This window comes from Ictidomys tridecemlineatus, chromosome 6, assembly GCF_052094955.1.
Source record: "Ictidomys tridecemlineatus isolate mIctTri1 chromosome 6, mIctTri1.hap1, whole genome shotgun sequence".
NCBI lineage: Eukaryota > Metazoa > Chordata > Mammalia > Rodentia > Sciuridae > Ictidomys > Ictidomys tridecemlineatus.
The window spans coordinates 56,752,733-56,769,188 of NC_135482.1; the positions used below are offsets into that span (position 1 = coordinate 56,752,733).

At 46.8% G+C, this 16,456-nt stretch overlaps 2 protein-coding genes and 2 non-coding genes across 10 annotated transcripts in view; all 4 read left to right on the top strand.

Annotated features, from left to right (window-relative positions):
* Positions 1-475: 475 nt before the first annotated feature.
* On the top strand, positions 476-8,091 carry Atp5f1b (ATP synthase F1 subunit beta). Its single transcript, XM_005335645.3, has 10 exons — positions 476-640; positions 1,109-1,291; positions 1,529-1,703; positions 2,428-2,549; positions 2,803-2,987; positions 4,123-4,281; positions 4,382-4,504; positions 5,499-5,711; positions 6,043-6,244; positions 7,822-8,091. Exons 1-10 carry the CDS (start codon positions 514-516, stop codon positions 7,920-7,922), a joined length of 1,590 nt encoding a protein of 529 aa, XP_005335702.1. The 5' UTR covers positions 476-513; the 3' UTR covers positions 7,923-8,091.
* Positions 1,358-1,432, top strand: LOC120888765 (small nucleolar RNA SNORD59). Its single transcript, XR_005732452.1, has one exon. It is a non-coding gene; the product is annotated as a small nucleolar RNA SNORD59 (small nucleolar RNA).
* LOC120888764 (small nucleolar RNA SNORD59) lies at positions 2,638-2,708 on the top strand. The gene has a single exon (XR_005732451.1). It is a non-coding gene; the product is annotated as a small nucleolar RNA SNORD59 (small nucleolar RNA).
* A 2,172-nt stretch (positions 8,092-10,263) lies between the features above and the next one.
* The window catches only part of Baz2a (bromodomain adjacent to zinc finger domain 2A), a 34,099-nt gene continuing 27,906 nt past the window's right edge, over positions 10,264-16,456 (top strand). For 4 of the 7 annotated variants that reach the window (XM_021733503.3, XM_078053291.1, XM_078053290.1 and 1 more), the window contains exon 1: positions 10,264-10,459. In XM_021733503.3, coding sequence (XP_021589178.1) covers positions 10,456-10,459 — 4 coding nt within the window. In that variant the 5' untranslated portion in view covers positions 10,264-10,455. Of the gene's footprint in view, positions 10,460-11,563; positions 11,649-15,015; positions 15,101-15,527; positions 15,724-16,456 lie in introns of those variants that run through there. The other 3 variants (XM_005335644.5, XM_078053289.1, XM_005335643.5) reach the window with 3 other exon arrangements.

Genomic DNA, 16,456 nt, shown 5'->3' on the forward strand with positions numbered 1-16,456 from the left:
GAGCCTCCTGGGAACTTCCAATCAAAAAGCGTGTTTTGATTATAGAAAAAGCTCTCGACGTCGCCAGGTTCGCCTGTAAGTGAAGCTTCCCGACGCATGATTTAGGTAATCTCACCCCTCTGGCTATCTATCAGCTCAAAGTCCTACCTAAGGAGAGATCCCAAGGACAGGCAAAGACAGTTCACGTGCTTCGCCCACTTCCAACAGGAACTCGGCCCCTTTCCTAAACGTAGTTCCGCCAAGTACCTGCTCCAACTGACATTTCTGTGGTCCAATTAGGTTTCAAGGCTGGGAGGGCTGCAATTCCAATAATAGAAGCAGTTTCTGATTAGCACCAGTTTTGACCAATGGTTTAGAAGGTGAAAGCGTTTTACCCTATAGAAACAGAGTTTAAAATGATGAGCAGTAAATCTACCCAATGGATGAATCTGCAGCAGAATAGGCCTCGCCCCAACTGCAGGATTGCAGGCGGCGGGGACAGCTGCCGCATTCAGTCTCTACGCGTACTCCGCCATGTTGAGTCTTGTAGGTCGCGTGGCCGCTGCGTCGGCCTCCGGGGCCTTGCGGGGACTCAGCCCTTCGGCATCGCTGCCCCAAGCCCAGCTTTTACTGCGGGCCTCCCCGGCAGCGGTCCAGCCTGGTAAGTGCTTTCCCCTAGGAACCGTGTTGAATTCTGCCTCCTTATGACCTTGAGCCGGAGACCGATCGTAGCTTGGGCCTAAGGAATCCTGTAGTGATAAAAAGGATGGGAAGGGTTGAGTCCTGCTCTCTAACGGTGGGAAATCAGGAAATCATCCAGGGAGCTTTCTTCAACTTAAATACTGTCCTGTCTTGGAGAACGGGCTCTGTGTGATGGAAAAATGCGAGCAGGTGCGTTGACCTTTCCACGGCACGATGGTTCTACACTCAGGAATAATATGGTTTTGTGCATGAGCATGGAAAGCTGTGCAGGCGCGTTCTCAAGGGCTGCGCGGCCCAGTCTCTGGACACGCCTTCCGTGCAAGCGGAAGGAGGCCCAGCCTGAGTTGAATTCGCCTCTCTTTGTGGGTTGTTAATACTTTCGATGTACTGAGTCCCTCTTTTTATAATATATATTTTTTTCTAATAGCCAGAGACTATGCAGCACAAACATCTCCGTCGCCAAAGGCAGGCCCAGCCACCGGGCGTATCGTGGCAGTCATCGGTGCAGTAGTGGATGTCCAGTTTGATGAGGGATTACCACCTATCCTAAATGCCCTGGAAGTGCAAGGCAGAGAGACCCGGCTGGTTTTGGAAGTGGCCCAGCATTTGGGTAAGTAGAATGTTTAAGAATAGAGAAGACTGATTAATCCAGATACCGCTGAAATCAGGCTGTCTCCTTTCTGTGATGATTTTACCAAAATGACTTTCGTTCTTCTGAGTTTGCTGAAGCCAAATTCAGATACTGAGAAGGAGCCTTGATTGTCTTAGGTCTTTCATACCATCTACACTTTGTTAAGTATTATGGTACTTACCTGTTGTATAACCTTGCAATACCTTTATCCTATAGGTGAGAGCACAGTAAGAACCATTGCAATGGATGGGACAGAAGGTTTGGTTAGAGGTCAGAAAGTCTTAGATTCTGGTGCACCAATTAAAATTCCTGTTGGTCCAGAGACCTTGGGCAGAATCATGAATGTCATTGGAGAGCCTATTGATGAGAGAGGTCCTATCAAAACCAAACAGTAAGTTCCTCTTGCTGCATCTATTCACAAAAGAACTGCTTTTTCTTGGAGTTTTACACATTAAGGTGACATCTAATAAAGCAACATTTTCTTACAAAAGAATACTTAAGATGCTCATGTATTTAATGGTTAAAAATCACATGATGCTACCTAGTACCATGGTACAGGCCTGTAATCCCAGCAATGAAGAAGACTGAGGAAGAAGGGTATCAAGTTCAAGGTCAGCCTCAGCAACTTAGTGAGACCCTGTCTCAAAATAAAAAAGACTGAGAATGTGGCTCAGTGATAAAGCTCTTCTGGGTTCAGTCTCCAGTACCAAAAAAACAACATGATGTAGTTTTTCCTGAAGAAATTAAGGATACATTGTTCTGAGTGTTGAGAACTGATTCTTAGGATCTCACTTTTATTAAAAAGGCTTATGTTTATGGCTTAGGTTGAGGATTTTTAAAAACTTGTATAGCTTTGTTTTCTTATTGATATGTGAAGGAATGTTATTAGGTAGGAGAAACTTTGATAGTTAAAGTTGTCAGGGAATGGGATTATTTGTTCCTGAGATGAAGTCTCCTTTATTTCAGAAAGTGAAACTAGACTCTAGATGACAACTTAGCTATAATGTAGACTAGATCCTCTGGGAAAGATTGGACTTGAGAATTGATAGGAATATTTAAGAATTCAGTTGTTCTTAACAAAGTGAATATAGATGGTTCTCTTTTTCTCTTAACAGGTTTGCTCCTATTCATGCTGAGGCTCCTGAGTTCATTGAGATGAGTGTTGAGCAGGAAATTCTGGTGACTGGTATCAAGGTTGTGGATCTGCTAGCTCCCTATGCCAAGGGTGGCAAAATTGGTATGTTAGTGGTGGGTACATATTATCAAACCTATATGGGATAGGGGGATATTATCAATACCAAACTGAGATAGTATTGATATCTTTCCCTCACTGATGAGTAGCTTCTGACTTTCGTTCTTCTGAGTTTGCTGAAGCCAGATGCCATTCCTGAGAAGGGAAAGGATGGAAAGAAGCAAATTTTTTTGAGGTTTGCTTAATTTGGGAATGTGGAACTCTTGATTTTTTTTTTTTTTTTTAACACCTTTTTTAGGGCTCTTTGGTGGTGCTGGAGTTGGCAAGACAGTGCTGATCATGGAGTTAATTAACAATGTTGCCAAAGCCCATGGTGGTTACTCTGTATTTGCTGGTGTTGGTGAGAGGACCCGTGAAGGCAATGACTTATACCATGAAATGATTGAATCTGGTGTAATCAATTTAAAAGATGCTACCTCCAAGGTGAGCACTTGACTGAATTTCACACAGTAATTGTGTCAGAAAACTCTAGGTAGCTAAACCCTTGTTTTAGATGGTACTGGAGATTGAGCCCAGGTGTGCTTTACCATTGAACTACATTCCCTGTTTTTTTTTTTAATTTTTTAAAAAAAAAATTTTGGAAGTAGTTGGAAAAAAAACACCTTTATCTATCTATCTATTTATATGAGGTGTTGGTGTTCAAACAGGGCCCCCTTTGTGCTAGATGAGCGCTCTATCACTGAGCCACCATCCCAGCCCTTCCCCAGCTGTTTTTAAAACTTTTATTTTGAGCCAGGTGCAGTGGCTCACACCTGTAATCCTAGTGACTTGGGAGGTAGAGGCAGAAGGATAACAAACCCAAGGCCAGCCTCAGCAATTTTGAAAAGCCCTGAGCAACTTAGTGAGACCGTTTCTCAATAGAAAAATTTTAAAAAGGGGCTGGGGATGTAATTTAGGTGTAAAAGCACCCCTGGGCTCAATCCCCACTACCAAAATAAACTAATAAAATTTTGAGGGTGCTGGGGTTGTAGCTCAGTGTAGAGCCTTTGCCTAGCACATGTGAAGCATTGGGTTCTAACCTCAGCGCTATATAAAAATTAATAAAGGTATTGTGTCCATCTGCAACTAAAATTTAAAAAAAGAAACAGTGGTTCTGGAAGCTTAGGTAGGAGGATTGTGAGTTCAAAGTCAACCTCAGCAACTTAGGGAGTCCCTGAACAACTTACCTGGGTTCAGTCCCAGGTACCCAAGCGAATGAATGAATAAATATTTTAATTTGAGACAGGCTATCACTAACTTGCTGAGTCTAGCCTCAAACTTGCAATCCTTCTTCCTTAGCTTCCTAAATTACTTGGATTTCCGGCACCCACCACTGCACCCAGCTAGATTTGTCTCCAAAGTATTTTCTTCCTACTTTGAGAATTTTTGCCTTTTTAATACAAGAAAATATTTTACTGTTTTGAACTGAATGTCTAATAGGAAAAAGAAATTTGCAAACAAAAGTGTTTGACACCTGAGAAGGAGAATCTTTGGTGATTTCCTCTCTAATTGGGAAATCTTGGGTATGTATGTGACTTCCATACTCCTCTCACATTTTCTGACTGCATAATTACTGCAGGTAGCGCTGGTGTATGGTCAAATGAATGAACCACCTGGTGCTCGTGCCCGGGTAGCTCTGACTGGACTGACTGTAGCTGAATACTTCAGAGACCAGGAAGGTCAAGATGTACTGCTGTTTATTGATAACATCTTTCGCTTCACCCAAGCTGGTTCAGAGGTGAGAGAGCATCCTTGAGAGGAGATTCATTGAGCTCTTTTGTGGGATTGTAGACAGCCTAAAGATTTATACACCTGAGACCACACTTTTTTTTTCTTAGGTATCTGCCTTATTGGGCAGAATTCCTTCTGCTGTAGGCTATCAGCCCACCCTGGCCACTGACATGGGTACTATGCAGGAAAGAATCACCACTACCAAGAAGGGATCTATCACATCTGTACAGGTAAGAAAAAATAAGTGGATGAAGGTTTAATTTGTGTAAAGGTTTGTAGAGAGAGGTATGAAACTTCATTACATCAAAAAGGGCTTTTAAGTTGGGGGCTGGGTTTATGAGCTAGGATAATGTGTATAATTCTTTTTTGCATTTTGAAGATCCTGAAAGGTTAAGAGACAGACATCTAAAGTAATTGAGGGTATACATGAAACATTGATTACAAAATATTGGTTTCTAGCCTAAGGGAATTCTCAAACTACATGGAAATTGACTACTAAATATTTACTCAGTTATTGAACTACAAATTTTAAACATATACAGGTGGTACATATGGTAAAATTATATAAAACATGGGGCTAAATTATAATAAATTCCATGATATATATATTTTTTTTCCTTTTGGTGCTGGGGATTAAATTTAGTACCTTATTAACAGTGAGCTATCTCAACCCTCTTGAATAATTTTTTTCCCACCTTAGAACTGGGGATTGAACCCAAGGTCACTAAATCACTGAGCCACCTTCTGAGACAGGGTCTCACTAAGTTGCCTACTGCCTTGCTAAATTGCTGGGGCTGGCTTTGAACTGATAATCTTTTTTTAAAAGCTTTTTATAAAACTTTTCCCTCACCCACCTAGTTGCTGGGATTAGTCATGTGCCACCACACTTGGCTACATCATGAATCATTTTAAACACTATTGCAGTGGTACAGAAGTATATTTTATTGTTTTTAATTTGTAAAAGTTGGTATTATTACAATTAAATCCTACAGTTAAAATGTAGGATTAAATGCAAAAATGGCAATGAAAATTCTTACACCCTGACTTAGAAGGACCAGATAATCTATAAACTCACCTGGCAGGTATTAGGATTGAAACTCTTGAGGTAGATATTTAATGCTATAAAGATGAAGTGAGGTGATAAAGAGAGGTCCATAAAAGGAATGGTTTAAATGGAATTAATTTTGTTCTTGCTGCTCTATATGGGTTTTTTACTCAATTTAGGCTATCTATGTGCCTGCTGATGACCTGACTGACCCTGCCCCTGCCACTACCTTTGCCCATTTGGATGCTACCACCGTGCTGTCCCGTGCGATTGCTGAGCTGGGCATCTATCCAGCTGTGGATCCTCTAGACTCCACCTCTCGCATCATGGATCCTAATATTGTTGGCAGTGAACATTATGATGTTGCACGTGGAGTGCAAAAGATCCTGCAGGTGATTATATTGTCATCAGTGACCCTAAAGTGATGGAAGGAATTTGAAAAGCATATTAGGACTAGATCTTTCCTAGTGTGATTTCCTTGGGAGTAAGGAAAGTTGATAGGGTTAATGAGATTTCTTGGGTTTCTAGGTGCTTAAGCTTTGGAATCCCTTGTTTTAAAAAAAATAGTACTCAATAAAATAAGGGGAATAAAACACTGAACTTGGCTGAGAACCCTCATTATCCCTGAGCATTAATTTCCCCTCTGTTAGTTTGTTTCTGTTCTTAGATTTTTGTCTAGATTAAAGGAATATGAATACTTGCTGAGGCCTTTTTTTCTCTTAGGACTACAAATCCCTCCAGGATATCATTGCCATCCTGGGTATGGATGAGCTTTCCGAGGAAGACAAGTTGACTGTTTCCCGTGCACGGAAGATACAGCGTTTCTTGTCTCAGCCATTCCAAGTTGCTGAGGTCTTCACGGGTCATATGGGGAAGCTGGTACCCCTGAAGGAGACCATCAAAGGATTCCAGCAGATTTTGGCAGGTGAGAATTTGAGTACAAAGTTGAAAAACCAAAATCCTAAAAGCTGTGTGCTGTTTCCATAATGTATACTTTTTCTTTTTTCTTTTTTTCTTTTTTTTTTTTACTGAGAAAATAAGCTATTTCCCACAAATTTTATTTAAAATATGTTTGGGGGGGTAGGGCACAGGTACTAAGAATTGAACCCAGAACCTTGGTAAGTGTTCTACCACTGGTACATCCCTAGCTGTTTTTATTTTGAGACAGGGTCTTAACTAAATTGCCCAAGCTGGCCACAAATTCTGATCTTCCTACCTCAACCTCTTACAGGCATGCACCCTCATACCTGGTTAACTTCCTGAGAATGTGACATATATTACTTAGCACTCTAGCCCCTTTTCAGTGCTAGCTACTCTTCTAAGTGAATTACAATTTTAGAGGGAAAGCCTTACTACTTTGTTTTACAAATGAGGAAACTGGCACACAGGAAAAATTAAAATTAATCATATCCTAATATCATACAGCCAGAAAAGTGGAAAGCCAGAATTTGAACTTGAGATATATGATTCCAAACCATGTTTTCTTCTTTTTTTTTTTTTTTCTTATACAGTACTGGGGCTCAAACTCAAGGCCTAATGTCCATGTTAGGCAAGTGCTCTGCCTTTGAGTCACATCTCCTGTCGTCCTCTTGTGGTGGTGTTGATTTTGTTTTGTTGGGTAACAGGGATTGAACCCAGGGGCACTCTACTACTGATCCACATTCCCAGCCCCCTTTTGGAATGGCTGAAACAATACCCTTATTTATGTGGTGCTGTGCAGGGCAGGGTCTCACTAAATTGCTATGGCTGGCTTTGAACTTAGGATCTTTCTGTCTTATCCTCCCAATCCAGTGGTGTTACAGGCTTGTGCCATCTCAACTGGCTCATGTGTTTTTGTTTGTTAATAAGTAAATAGATGTTGATGGGCTTTTATTATTGTTTATATGTGGTTCTGAGGATCGAACCCAGTCCCTCATCATGGTTTTTTTTTTTTTTTTTTTTTGAGAGAGAGAATTTTTTAATATTATTTAGTTATCGGCAGACACAATATCTTTTTATGTGGTGCTGAGGATTGAACCCGGGCCTCATGCATGCCAGGCGAGCGTGCTACCGCTTGAGCCACATCCCCAGCCCTTTGTTTTTTTAGTAAATTTTTTAGTTGCAGATGGCAAGCTTTCTACCACTGAGCCACAATCCTAGCCCCTCATAAGTTTTGGGAGTACAAGAGATGAACACAGGGGTGCTTTACCATTGAGTCCCAGCCCTTGTAATTTTTTAAATTTTGAGACAGTTATTGCTAAGTTGCCAATGCTTGCCTTTAAGTTTTGATCCTTCTGCCTCAGTCTCCTGAATAGCTGGGATTACAGGGGTGTGCCATTATAAGTGGATATTCATGTCTTCTTTTGAATTTGACTCTTTTCCCCCTGCCCTCAAAAAAATTTTCTTAGATGGCACAAATTGGAAAGTCTGACTGCTGACCTCAAGTGGTGAGGTGTATACCATATTTTGTAAAGTCGATGTCCCTCCACTTCTTACTAATTGAACTTTTTTTTCCTCATGTAGGTGAATATGACCATCTCCCAGAACAGGCCTTCTATATGGTGGGACCCATTGAAGAAGCTGTGGCAAAAGCTGATAAACTGGCTGAAGAGCATGCATCGTGAGAGGTCCTCTTGCCAAACTTAAGCACTCATCCAGTGTATTTTCCCTCTCCTTGCCTTTAATCCTAAAAACCACAGTTTTTTGTGTAGGCCACACAAGAGCCTGATTGAATACATTATGTTCTGTTTGAAAAGTATTTAAGGTTTCCAATAAAATGTACACCCCTCAGAATTTGAGTGTTTTTCTTGGTTTTAATAATATAACCTGAACTGAAGTTTAAACTGTGAATGTTTGTTTATTTTGAATGTGCTGAGGATCAAACCCAGTGCCTCACACATGCTAAGCAAGCGTTCTGCCACTGAACTACAGCCCCAGTCCCTGAGCTGTGAATCTTATGAGGAGTTCCTATGGATAATGTGATTTGGGTAGAGCCTCAACTTTGACACTTTTATGGCATTTGTCCAAAGCAAATTGTTTTTTTTTTTTTTGTCATATATTCTTTATAGCACATTTCTACTTCTGGCAAAAAATCAAGGGGATTGCAGGGTCTGTTGGTGCATTCCTATAGAGACTAAAGCAGGAGGATTGCAAGTTCAAAACCAGCCTCAGCAATTAATCGAGGCCCTGAGCAACTTAGCAAGACCCTGTCTCAAGCAAAAGGGACTATACCCCTCCCCCCCATATTCATTTTTGGTGGTACTAGGGTGTTAACATAGGGATACTATACCAAAGTTACATCCCAAGCCCCCCCCCCTTTTTTTTTTAATTATCACCTGGTACTGGGTTTGAATCCAGAGTCTACCACTGATCCATATCCCTAGATCTTTTTTGAGACAGGGTCTTGGTAAGTTGTTCAGGGTCATAAAATTTTCTGAAGCTGGCTTTGGACTTTGGGTCCTCCTGCTTCAGCCTCAAATTGCTGGAATTGCAGGTGTACATTACCTACACCTGAGCTAAAGTTTTTAAATTTTGAGATGGTCTTGCTGAATTGCCCAGGCTGGCCTGGAATTTGGCAATCCTCCAGACCTCTCAAGTATCTGGGATTAAAGTGTTTTTTTGTTGTTGTTGTTGTTGTTTGTTTTTTGAGGCAGGGTATGAGTTGTTGAAGTTGACCTTGAATGTGCAATCGGCCTCAGCTTCCCAAATCACTGGGTATGCAGGCACGAGCCATTCAACTTGGTGCAAAGGGATATTTTTTAGAAAGTCATTGGGATAAATGAAATGCTTTTAGAATATTCTATTTCAAGACAGCAGTTAAATGAATTTATGTTTTTAGGAAATGGTGATGAATACCTATTTTTATTAAAATTGAGTTAAAATGGCTCTCTATATCTTGGCTAGGCCTTCTTTTCTTCAGAAACTATGCCTAACTACTGCTTGGAGGCATTTTGAGCAAGCTTGCTGAAGTTTTTGATTGCCTGAGGCTCTGCAGGGGGAAAAACTGAGGTGTAGTGTGACCTCTTACTAAGACCCTTATAAAAACTTGGAAAAGAGACTAATCTGTTACCGGGAGATGACAATTTTCAGCGCTGAACTAAATATTTTAGCCCATTTAGATGCAAAGTGCAAGGTCACATTTTGTGTTCTCTAGGCCCCGGCCCATCCTACTGCCCTCTGGCGGTAGCACTGAAGACTGCAAAAACTCTGATCTCACCATTTTGAAATTCATAAAGGCCATTTGCTGGGAGGTGTTTCTCTTCTAATGACTGTTTACAAACCAGCTGGGGCTTTTGTCCTGAGGTGGAGCCTGCTTTTGCAAGCTCCACCTACCGAGGCCTTCTTGTTGGTAGGAGCTGGGCGGGGAATGATCTCCCAATTCAGAGGCCCCTGGGGGCTGAAGGTTGGGGAGGGGCCCTGGGAGAGGAGCCAGGGGTGGAGTAGGGCCTCTAAGCTTCCTCCCATCTGCCTATGACGTTCTTGGCACCAATCTCTCCTGTGTCATGATCTGGACAGAAGGTGGAGCCCCTGAGCTGCTTGTGCCTGGTAGTTTGCTCCCAGAAAAGCCTGGATTTGGGGAAATGATGAGTTATGGGGGTGGAGACACTTCCTCTAGGTCCTAACTCTGGAATGGATAAAAACCTGATGGAGAATGCCCAAGGGTATGGGTCAATCCTTTCTGTTCTGTTTTCCTATGCAGAATTCAGAAGAAATCCTAAAGGTCATTTGCATCCTTCTACCCCTTACCCTGACAGCTTTATGTCCTTCAGCATTTATCTAGAACCTTCTCCTTCTTAGGCGCTGCAACTACTTATTTCCTTCCCCCTACCGCCCTCTTACCACGCTACTGAAGTGTCAACACAGTTCTAACCTTCCTCCATATTTCTCCTGGTCTGCCCTGTCCTTGCCTCCTCCCTCTCTCCACCCAGATAAAGCCCCGCCCCTCCCTCCTCCCTCTCCACTCCAGTCTGTCACACAGGGACATCACCCTACAGCAGTTCAGCCTGTGTGGTTCGGAGGAAGCATACATTGGCTTTTTGATTCTTGCTAGTTCCCAGCTCACAGTTTGGGAGGATCCAATACCAGCTTTTGCGTGAAGGGGGGCCCAAGGACAGTGAGGAGCCTGGTGGTCCCAGCTTGGAGCCCAGCCAGACTGACATGGGTAAGTACAGGGCCAGCCCTGGGGAAGGCCTGAGGGATGCCTAGCTCCCTCCCTGCCTGACTCAGCAGGGGTGGGGCCTAACCTTTGCACATTTGGGGGGTGAAGGAGAGGAAATGGGACTATGCAGAGGTCAGAGATCTCAGCTGGTGAGGCTCCCCACCATGGGATCCTAGTAATGCAAGCTCTAGCTTTAAGGAAGCCTCTGAGCCTATATCTTAGGCGGGGGCTTTCTCCTCAACCCCGTGGAGTGTTGCCCCTTGCTCATTATTTAAGCTGGGGAGATTCAAGTAATTTTTTTTGTACTTTATTGCTAGCCCCCACAAAAGAAAGGCCCGCTTTCGGTCTTGTTGGGGAGGGTCTTTTAGGTGCTTCCTTCCCCCTACTTTCTCTCTGGTCTTTTTAAGTCGCTGTCTTCTCTCCTCCCCCACCCTGACCCACTACCAGGTGGGGGCTGCACTGAGCAGCTGCTTCCTGTTGCCCCAGAGGTTACTGTAAGTGCTGGTGGTTGGGGCAAAACTGAACTATGAATAAAGCCCATTCTCACAGTCCCACATCAGCCTCACTAGGGCTGTTATGGATGGCCTCCACACTAGTCACTGAGGACACCGAAAGGTAGAGCAGAGGTTGAGGACTAGGAGTTTTGCCCTTGTGGCTTCCCGATTTCAGAGACTCCACGGTGGTGCGGGTAGGCGCATGAGGAGCTGAAACACCGGAACCTGTTCTCCTAGTAGGAAGCTGTGCGTTATCCCCAGTATGCTCGGCCTTGAGTTCCCTTGGTCTTCTTGTGGTTCCCACTGCCTTCTCAGCCTCCTTTGTGAAGGGATACTTTGGTGGTTTGGGAGCACAGATAGAGCTGTCCCAAGTACTTCGGTTTGGACCCACCACCATCCCCCACTTCGCCACAGAAGTTTCTGTGTCTTCCTGGGATCTGTTGTCTTCTTCCATCTGGGATCCTTCCTGGTTCTGGCCCCTAGGAGACGCCACCCGCTTCCCCATCCCCCAGTGGAGCCTTCGCGACAGCCCTTCCCAAGCGCTTGTTCTCACCCCAGTAGCTCCTGCCCCTTTAAGCGCCACCTCCCCCCTTCACCGCCGCCGGCCCAAGGCTGGGGGAGGAGGCGCCGCCGCCGCCCGGCTCGGCCACCTGCGCCGCCGCCGCCGCCGCCCGCGGCCCGGCCCGGCCCTGCTCCAGGTGAGGCCCGGCACCCACCTCCGGCTCCGGCATCCCGAGGCTGGCCGTCTCCCGGCTCCCTTCCCCGGGATTCAGGATCTGACCCTTTCACTGCGGGAACTGCCCTTCCTCCCCCCCCCCCCCCCCCCGCACTCTCTACTCTCCCATTTCTCCCTTGTCCTCTGCGACCGGAATCCAGAGGCTTCTCACGTCTCTCGGTCATCCTCTCCCGGGTACCCCTCCTATTCTGGGCCCAGGATCTCCCCTCCCCCGCGCCTTCCTAGCCAGAAAAATCTCCCGCGGTCTAGGTTTCGCCTCCTCCCCTCTGGAATTAGCGCTTTCCCACGCCATCCTAACCTCAGTGGGAGGGGGAATAACCGCCACCCCAACTCCTCTCTTTCCCTGTAGTGAGGGTCGGGCGGGAGAGGGGCGCAGCATAGACTGCAGTCACTATCTGGTCATGCCTTGCTAGCCCTTCAAGTTCAACTAAGTCCACCTAAAGCTTTTCTGTAGCCCCTCTTCACCCTATGTCTTCCGGACTTTGGGGTCCGACTTCAGCACCGCCCACTGAGCTCAGGTGGGAAGGGCTCTCTTCTTGGGCCTGGGGTTGGCTGTTCCAGCCTAGGAACGCCCTTCCCCCAGAATCTAGGAGCTGGGAGACCCCAGCGCCGACGAAACCTTGCGGCTGTTTGGGGAGAAAGGATCGGGGCTGGGTCTGTTTTGAAGGAGTTGAGGTGTTAAAGCGAGGGAAGCCCAGCCTTCTCTATTCAGAGGTTGAGAGAGTCCCTACCCAAAAGAAATTTAGGCCCTCACAATCTAGTGGGGCCACCATGGAGACTCCCATTGGGAAGTTCGGAAAGATTGTAAATCTGAGGGGCACAGGGTGACTTGGAGGGGAGCATCTGAGGGGTTAGTTTCCTTTTAATGTATTATGGGAGAATCTAACCTTCCTAAAATATAGAGGGTGAGGAAAATGTTTTTCTCCAACGGAGGTGGGGTGTATGTGTGGGAAAGTAATTCCAATGGTTAACAAGGGCTGAAAGCCATCTCTTTACTGGAGCCTATTAACAGTTTGGTCCATTCAAATGCCAGCAAAGGAAGGAAGGAAGGTCTTTTATAATTATCCTACCTCCAATGGGGAATTCCCCTCCCTCCATCCCACTGCAGCCCCAGCTCTGATCCTTGTCCCTCATTCCTACCCCTCACCTTCAGAATTAGGGAATGGGGTGTCAAGATTTGCTTCATTTTATTCTGAGTCACGTTCTAGGGGGCTGGGAAGGCGCTGGCGGGAGGGAAGGGTGGCCAGCAGTGGTGCTTGGGTTGGATGCCAGGAGTGTCTGGAGGAGGAGAAGGAAGGAGGTAGGAAGCTATGACTCCCCTTCTCTCCCTTATCCCTCCCAGCCCCAGCCATCTGGCTCCAAAATGGAGCTAGGCACTGTGGCAGCTGACCCCAGTGTCAGGGAGGTGCTGTAGAGGAACACGGGGAGGTTGAGAAAGGAGGAAGCAGGTATTAAATGTTTCAGCCTTTTTCTCTTCATTTCTTGTCCACCGACCTGACTAGAGGGAGGTTCAGTCTATTCCCTAGACACTTTTAAGTCACAAGTTGCTTAACAAAAAAAAAAAAAAAAAGCCATTTTGCCCCTTTCCCTTTCTAGTAGCTTCTTAAAGGGAGCGAGTGGGTGATTGGTCACATCTGAAGGGATTGAGGAATGTTTGGAGACTTATGGGGTCAGTCTGCCCTCTGTCGTCTGGATGGGGAGAAGCACAGCTGATGCATGGGGTGGCGTCTGGCAAGAAGTAAACACCCAGCTGTAGGGCATATTGGCAGCGGACCCTCATCCTTCTGAGAGCAAGGAAGATCCCTGATTAGACGCGATGCAGCGGCGTATCATTCAGGGATGAAGGTGAATCTTTCTGTACCAGATGGGAAAAGTGGATCCTGCTCCATTTTCTTTTTTAATCCCAGGTGGTCCTTTCCTATCCAATGCTCATCTTCCCGAACACTCCGCCTGGATAGTTGGGGTTGCCCTGGAGACTAGGCCTGGGGCTCGGAAGGGGTGGGGGCAGTCAGTGGGGCACAGGAGTAACCGGCTCTTCCGGAGCGGAGTGGAGCCTGCAGAGGGTGTGTGTGGGTGTGTGGTGGTGGAGCGAGGGGCGTGGCTACACCCGTCTGACTGGCGCAGGCTCCTCCCCTGCCTATCCAGTCCAGGACTGACTAGCTTTCTATTGCGGGCGTAGGTAGGAAGATTTCTCCCTAATCTGCCCTGTAAAAGGAAGAGGCGGAAAGAGGGGATACCAGTTCTGCCCATTTGTCTCCTCCTCCTTTCTGCCCATTTGGTGCCTGTTCCATGCTCTGAGCTGGCCTCTCCACCTGCCTTAATTTTTTATTTTGGGAACAGAAAGGCATTCCTTAGCAGAAGTTTGCTGAATCTCTTCGTTTTCCAGAAGGAAGGACTCTTCTAACTTCATTGTGGCTTCTACTAAGACACTTCGATCCGTAGGCTATTGGGGAGGGGAGTGTCTCTCCCTCCCTTTGATGACCTATAAAATCTGTTTTGATAGGGAAGAGGGGAGGATTTTGATTTCTACCTGTTTGCTCCTTCCCCTGGTAATCTACTTATCTCCGAAGAGGGAGAGACTCCTCTTAGCCTCTGGTGGCCTGCACACTTTGTGAGGCTTTGCTAAATCAAGCTTCCTTTTTATCCTCTTCTTAGCTGTTTTTAATGGTGGGTGGTGTCTTCCCCAAAACTCAGAGCCCACTCCTCTATGGTATAAGGACATTCAACCTAGACTGATGAATTTGGCCCTCTCCCCCTCCGTTTTCAGATCTCTGTCCTTCTCAACCCCCCAGAGGAAAAGGTATTTGTTGACATTCCCCAACCTGCCAGAGTTTCACCACCCCCACTTTGTTGCTCTTCCAAGATAATTCAGCCTGAGCTTGAATCGAATGGGAATATCTTGAAGCCTGCAAAGTTTTGAATTATAAGGAAAGGAAACTTGGTTTCCTTTCTAGGCATACTTTATACACTGTTTGACCTTGAACAAATAAGTGAACCTCTTTGGGCTTTAATTTCTTAGCCTGACAAAAAGGTTAAATTAGAAATTAAATATAAGTACTAACATGATACTATTCCCCATCCTGGGACCTTGCAATAGACATTTTAAAGGTGACAGCCAAAATCTAATTCTCTGCTAGATTTTACTTTCCAAGTCTGTATGAAGATTTCATATAGATATGCAGCCGTCAGAAAAAGTGGAACTATAGGTAGACCTTTGAGGCATCTTATTTGTTGGTTAGTTTTCTACTTATTTCCTACCCTTCCGACTGCATTGAGGCTAGACTCCCATGTCTAGTCCCAGAATCGAGCCTCCTTTTCCCCACTCACAGGAATCTTTCTGAAGCCCAGGGCCCTGCAGATGTCGCCAGGAAAGTGGTGATCCAGGCAGGACCTGGCTTCCCCGACTGGACCGAGGTGAGTGGGCGTCGGACTCTTGCCTCTCTCCATTCCTTTACCTGGATGGAATTGCCCTAATTAACCTTTCCAATTCCACTTTTCTGCTACCCTGCCGGGAGAAATAAACTGCTCCCGAAGTTATTTTCCAGGTGCCCCCTTTCCCAGGGAAGTACTACATGCCTTTGGTCCTAGAAATGTAACCTATTCTTTTGGATTAATTTTGGGACTATGGCTCACCTTTCAGTTTGTGAAGCTAGACTATAGGCAAAGAGATGCGGCTGAAGGAGCCCATCTAGGGTTTGTAGGACTCGGAGCGGCACTAGGACCCAGATCGGGGTTTGGAAGCCAGGACGCCGGGCACTAGGACCCAGAGGCGGAGGCCGCGGAGGGCTGCTCTCTCTCGGCCGCAGCTTCCCCGCCCCCTCCGGCACCGACTCACTCCTCCCCCGCCGGCCATGTTGGCTCCGCTCGGGCCCCGCGGTTGAGCCGCGTCCCCCTCCCCCCTTCCCGGGCCCGGGACCCCAGACCCCCTCCCCCCGCGGGCGTCTCCTCCCCTCCTGGCGCCCGCAGCGCGGCCATGTGAACCGTCCACCCCCCGGGGAGAGACGAACCCCGAGCCCGACAGGTCGCCGCCTTCTCAGGTTTGTGGAGTCTGGCCGGGGGCCTGAGGGGAGGGAACCCCGCTTTTACCCGAGGCTTTCCTTTGGGAAACCAGGCTTCCAAGTCGCCTGGAGCCTTGCCTGGGGCGGGAAGCTGACTCCAGCTTATTTCCCGCTTGGACTTAGACCGTGGCGGGGGTCTCCCTGCCTTGGGGAATGGCGGGGCTGCTGAGGACCCGGCACCAGGCTGCTGAGGACCCCGGCACCGGGCCGCAAGGACGGGCGGAGCTGTGTAGGCTCCGGGCCGCAGCGACGCGATGGAGGAGGCGGAGAAGCCTCTTGGCTGGCGGAGATGACTCCTGTGGGGGACTCGGGGTGGAATCCCCGGGAGGGGCTCCTCGTTGGGGGTGGGGATTGCCCGCGTTCAAGGGGTGTGTAAGGGGGTTCCCTGGGTGCGTTAAACTCTGGGGATCGGGGCATTTTGTCTGTGAAGAGTGAAGGGTTGAGGGTTTCCAAGAGCTTGAGCGCGTCTCCCTCGGGGAGGGCGCAGGATCTCTTGAGCTTGAAGTGCTGGAGAGGGCCTGGCTGGGGATGGTGCTGCTTGGCATGGGGCCCTCACTCCCAGGGAGAATCCCCCTCTCCAGAGATAGGGGTCGATAGGCCTGATGCTAGGCATTGAGATTTAAACTGGGCTCGGGGGAAGAATAAAGAGGGATTCCTTTCCAAGGAAATCCCTCAGTAAGGGGATCCCCGTTTCCGTGGCAGAAAAGGTGAT

Bases quoted from the DNA above. Each gene is read 5' to 3' on its own strand.
- Atp5f1b (XM_005335645.3), top strand. From the start codon at position 514: ATGTTGAGTCTTGTAGGTCGCGTGGCCGCTGCGTCGGCCTCCGGGGCC. The intron at 1,292-1,528 runs GTAAGTAGAATG...TTTATCCTATAG, and splicing joins GGAAGTGGCCCAGCATTTGG to GTGAGAGCACAGTAAGAACC. The intron at 4,505-5,498 runs GTAAGAAAAAAT...TACTCAATTTAG, and splicing joins GATCTATCACATCTGTACAG to GCTATCTATGTGCCTGCTGA.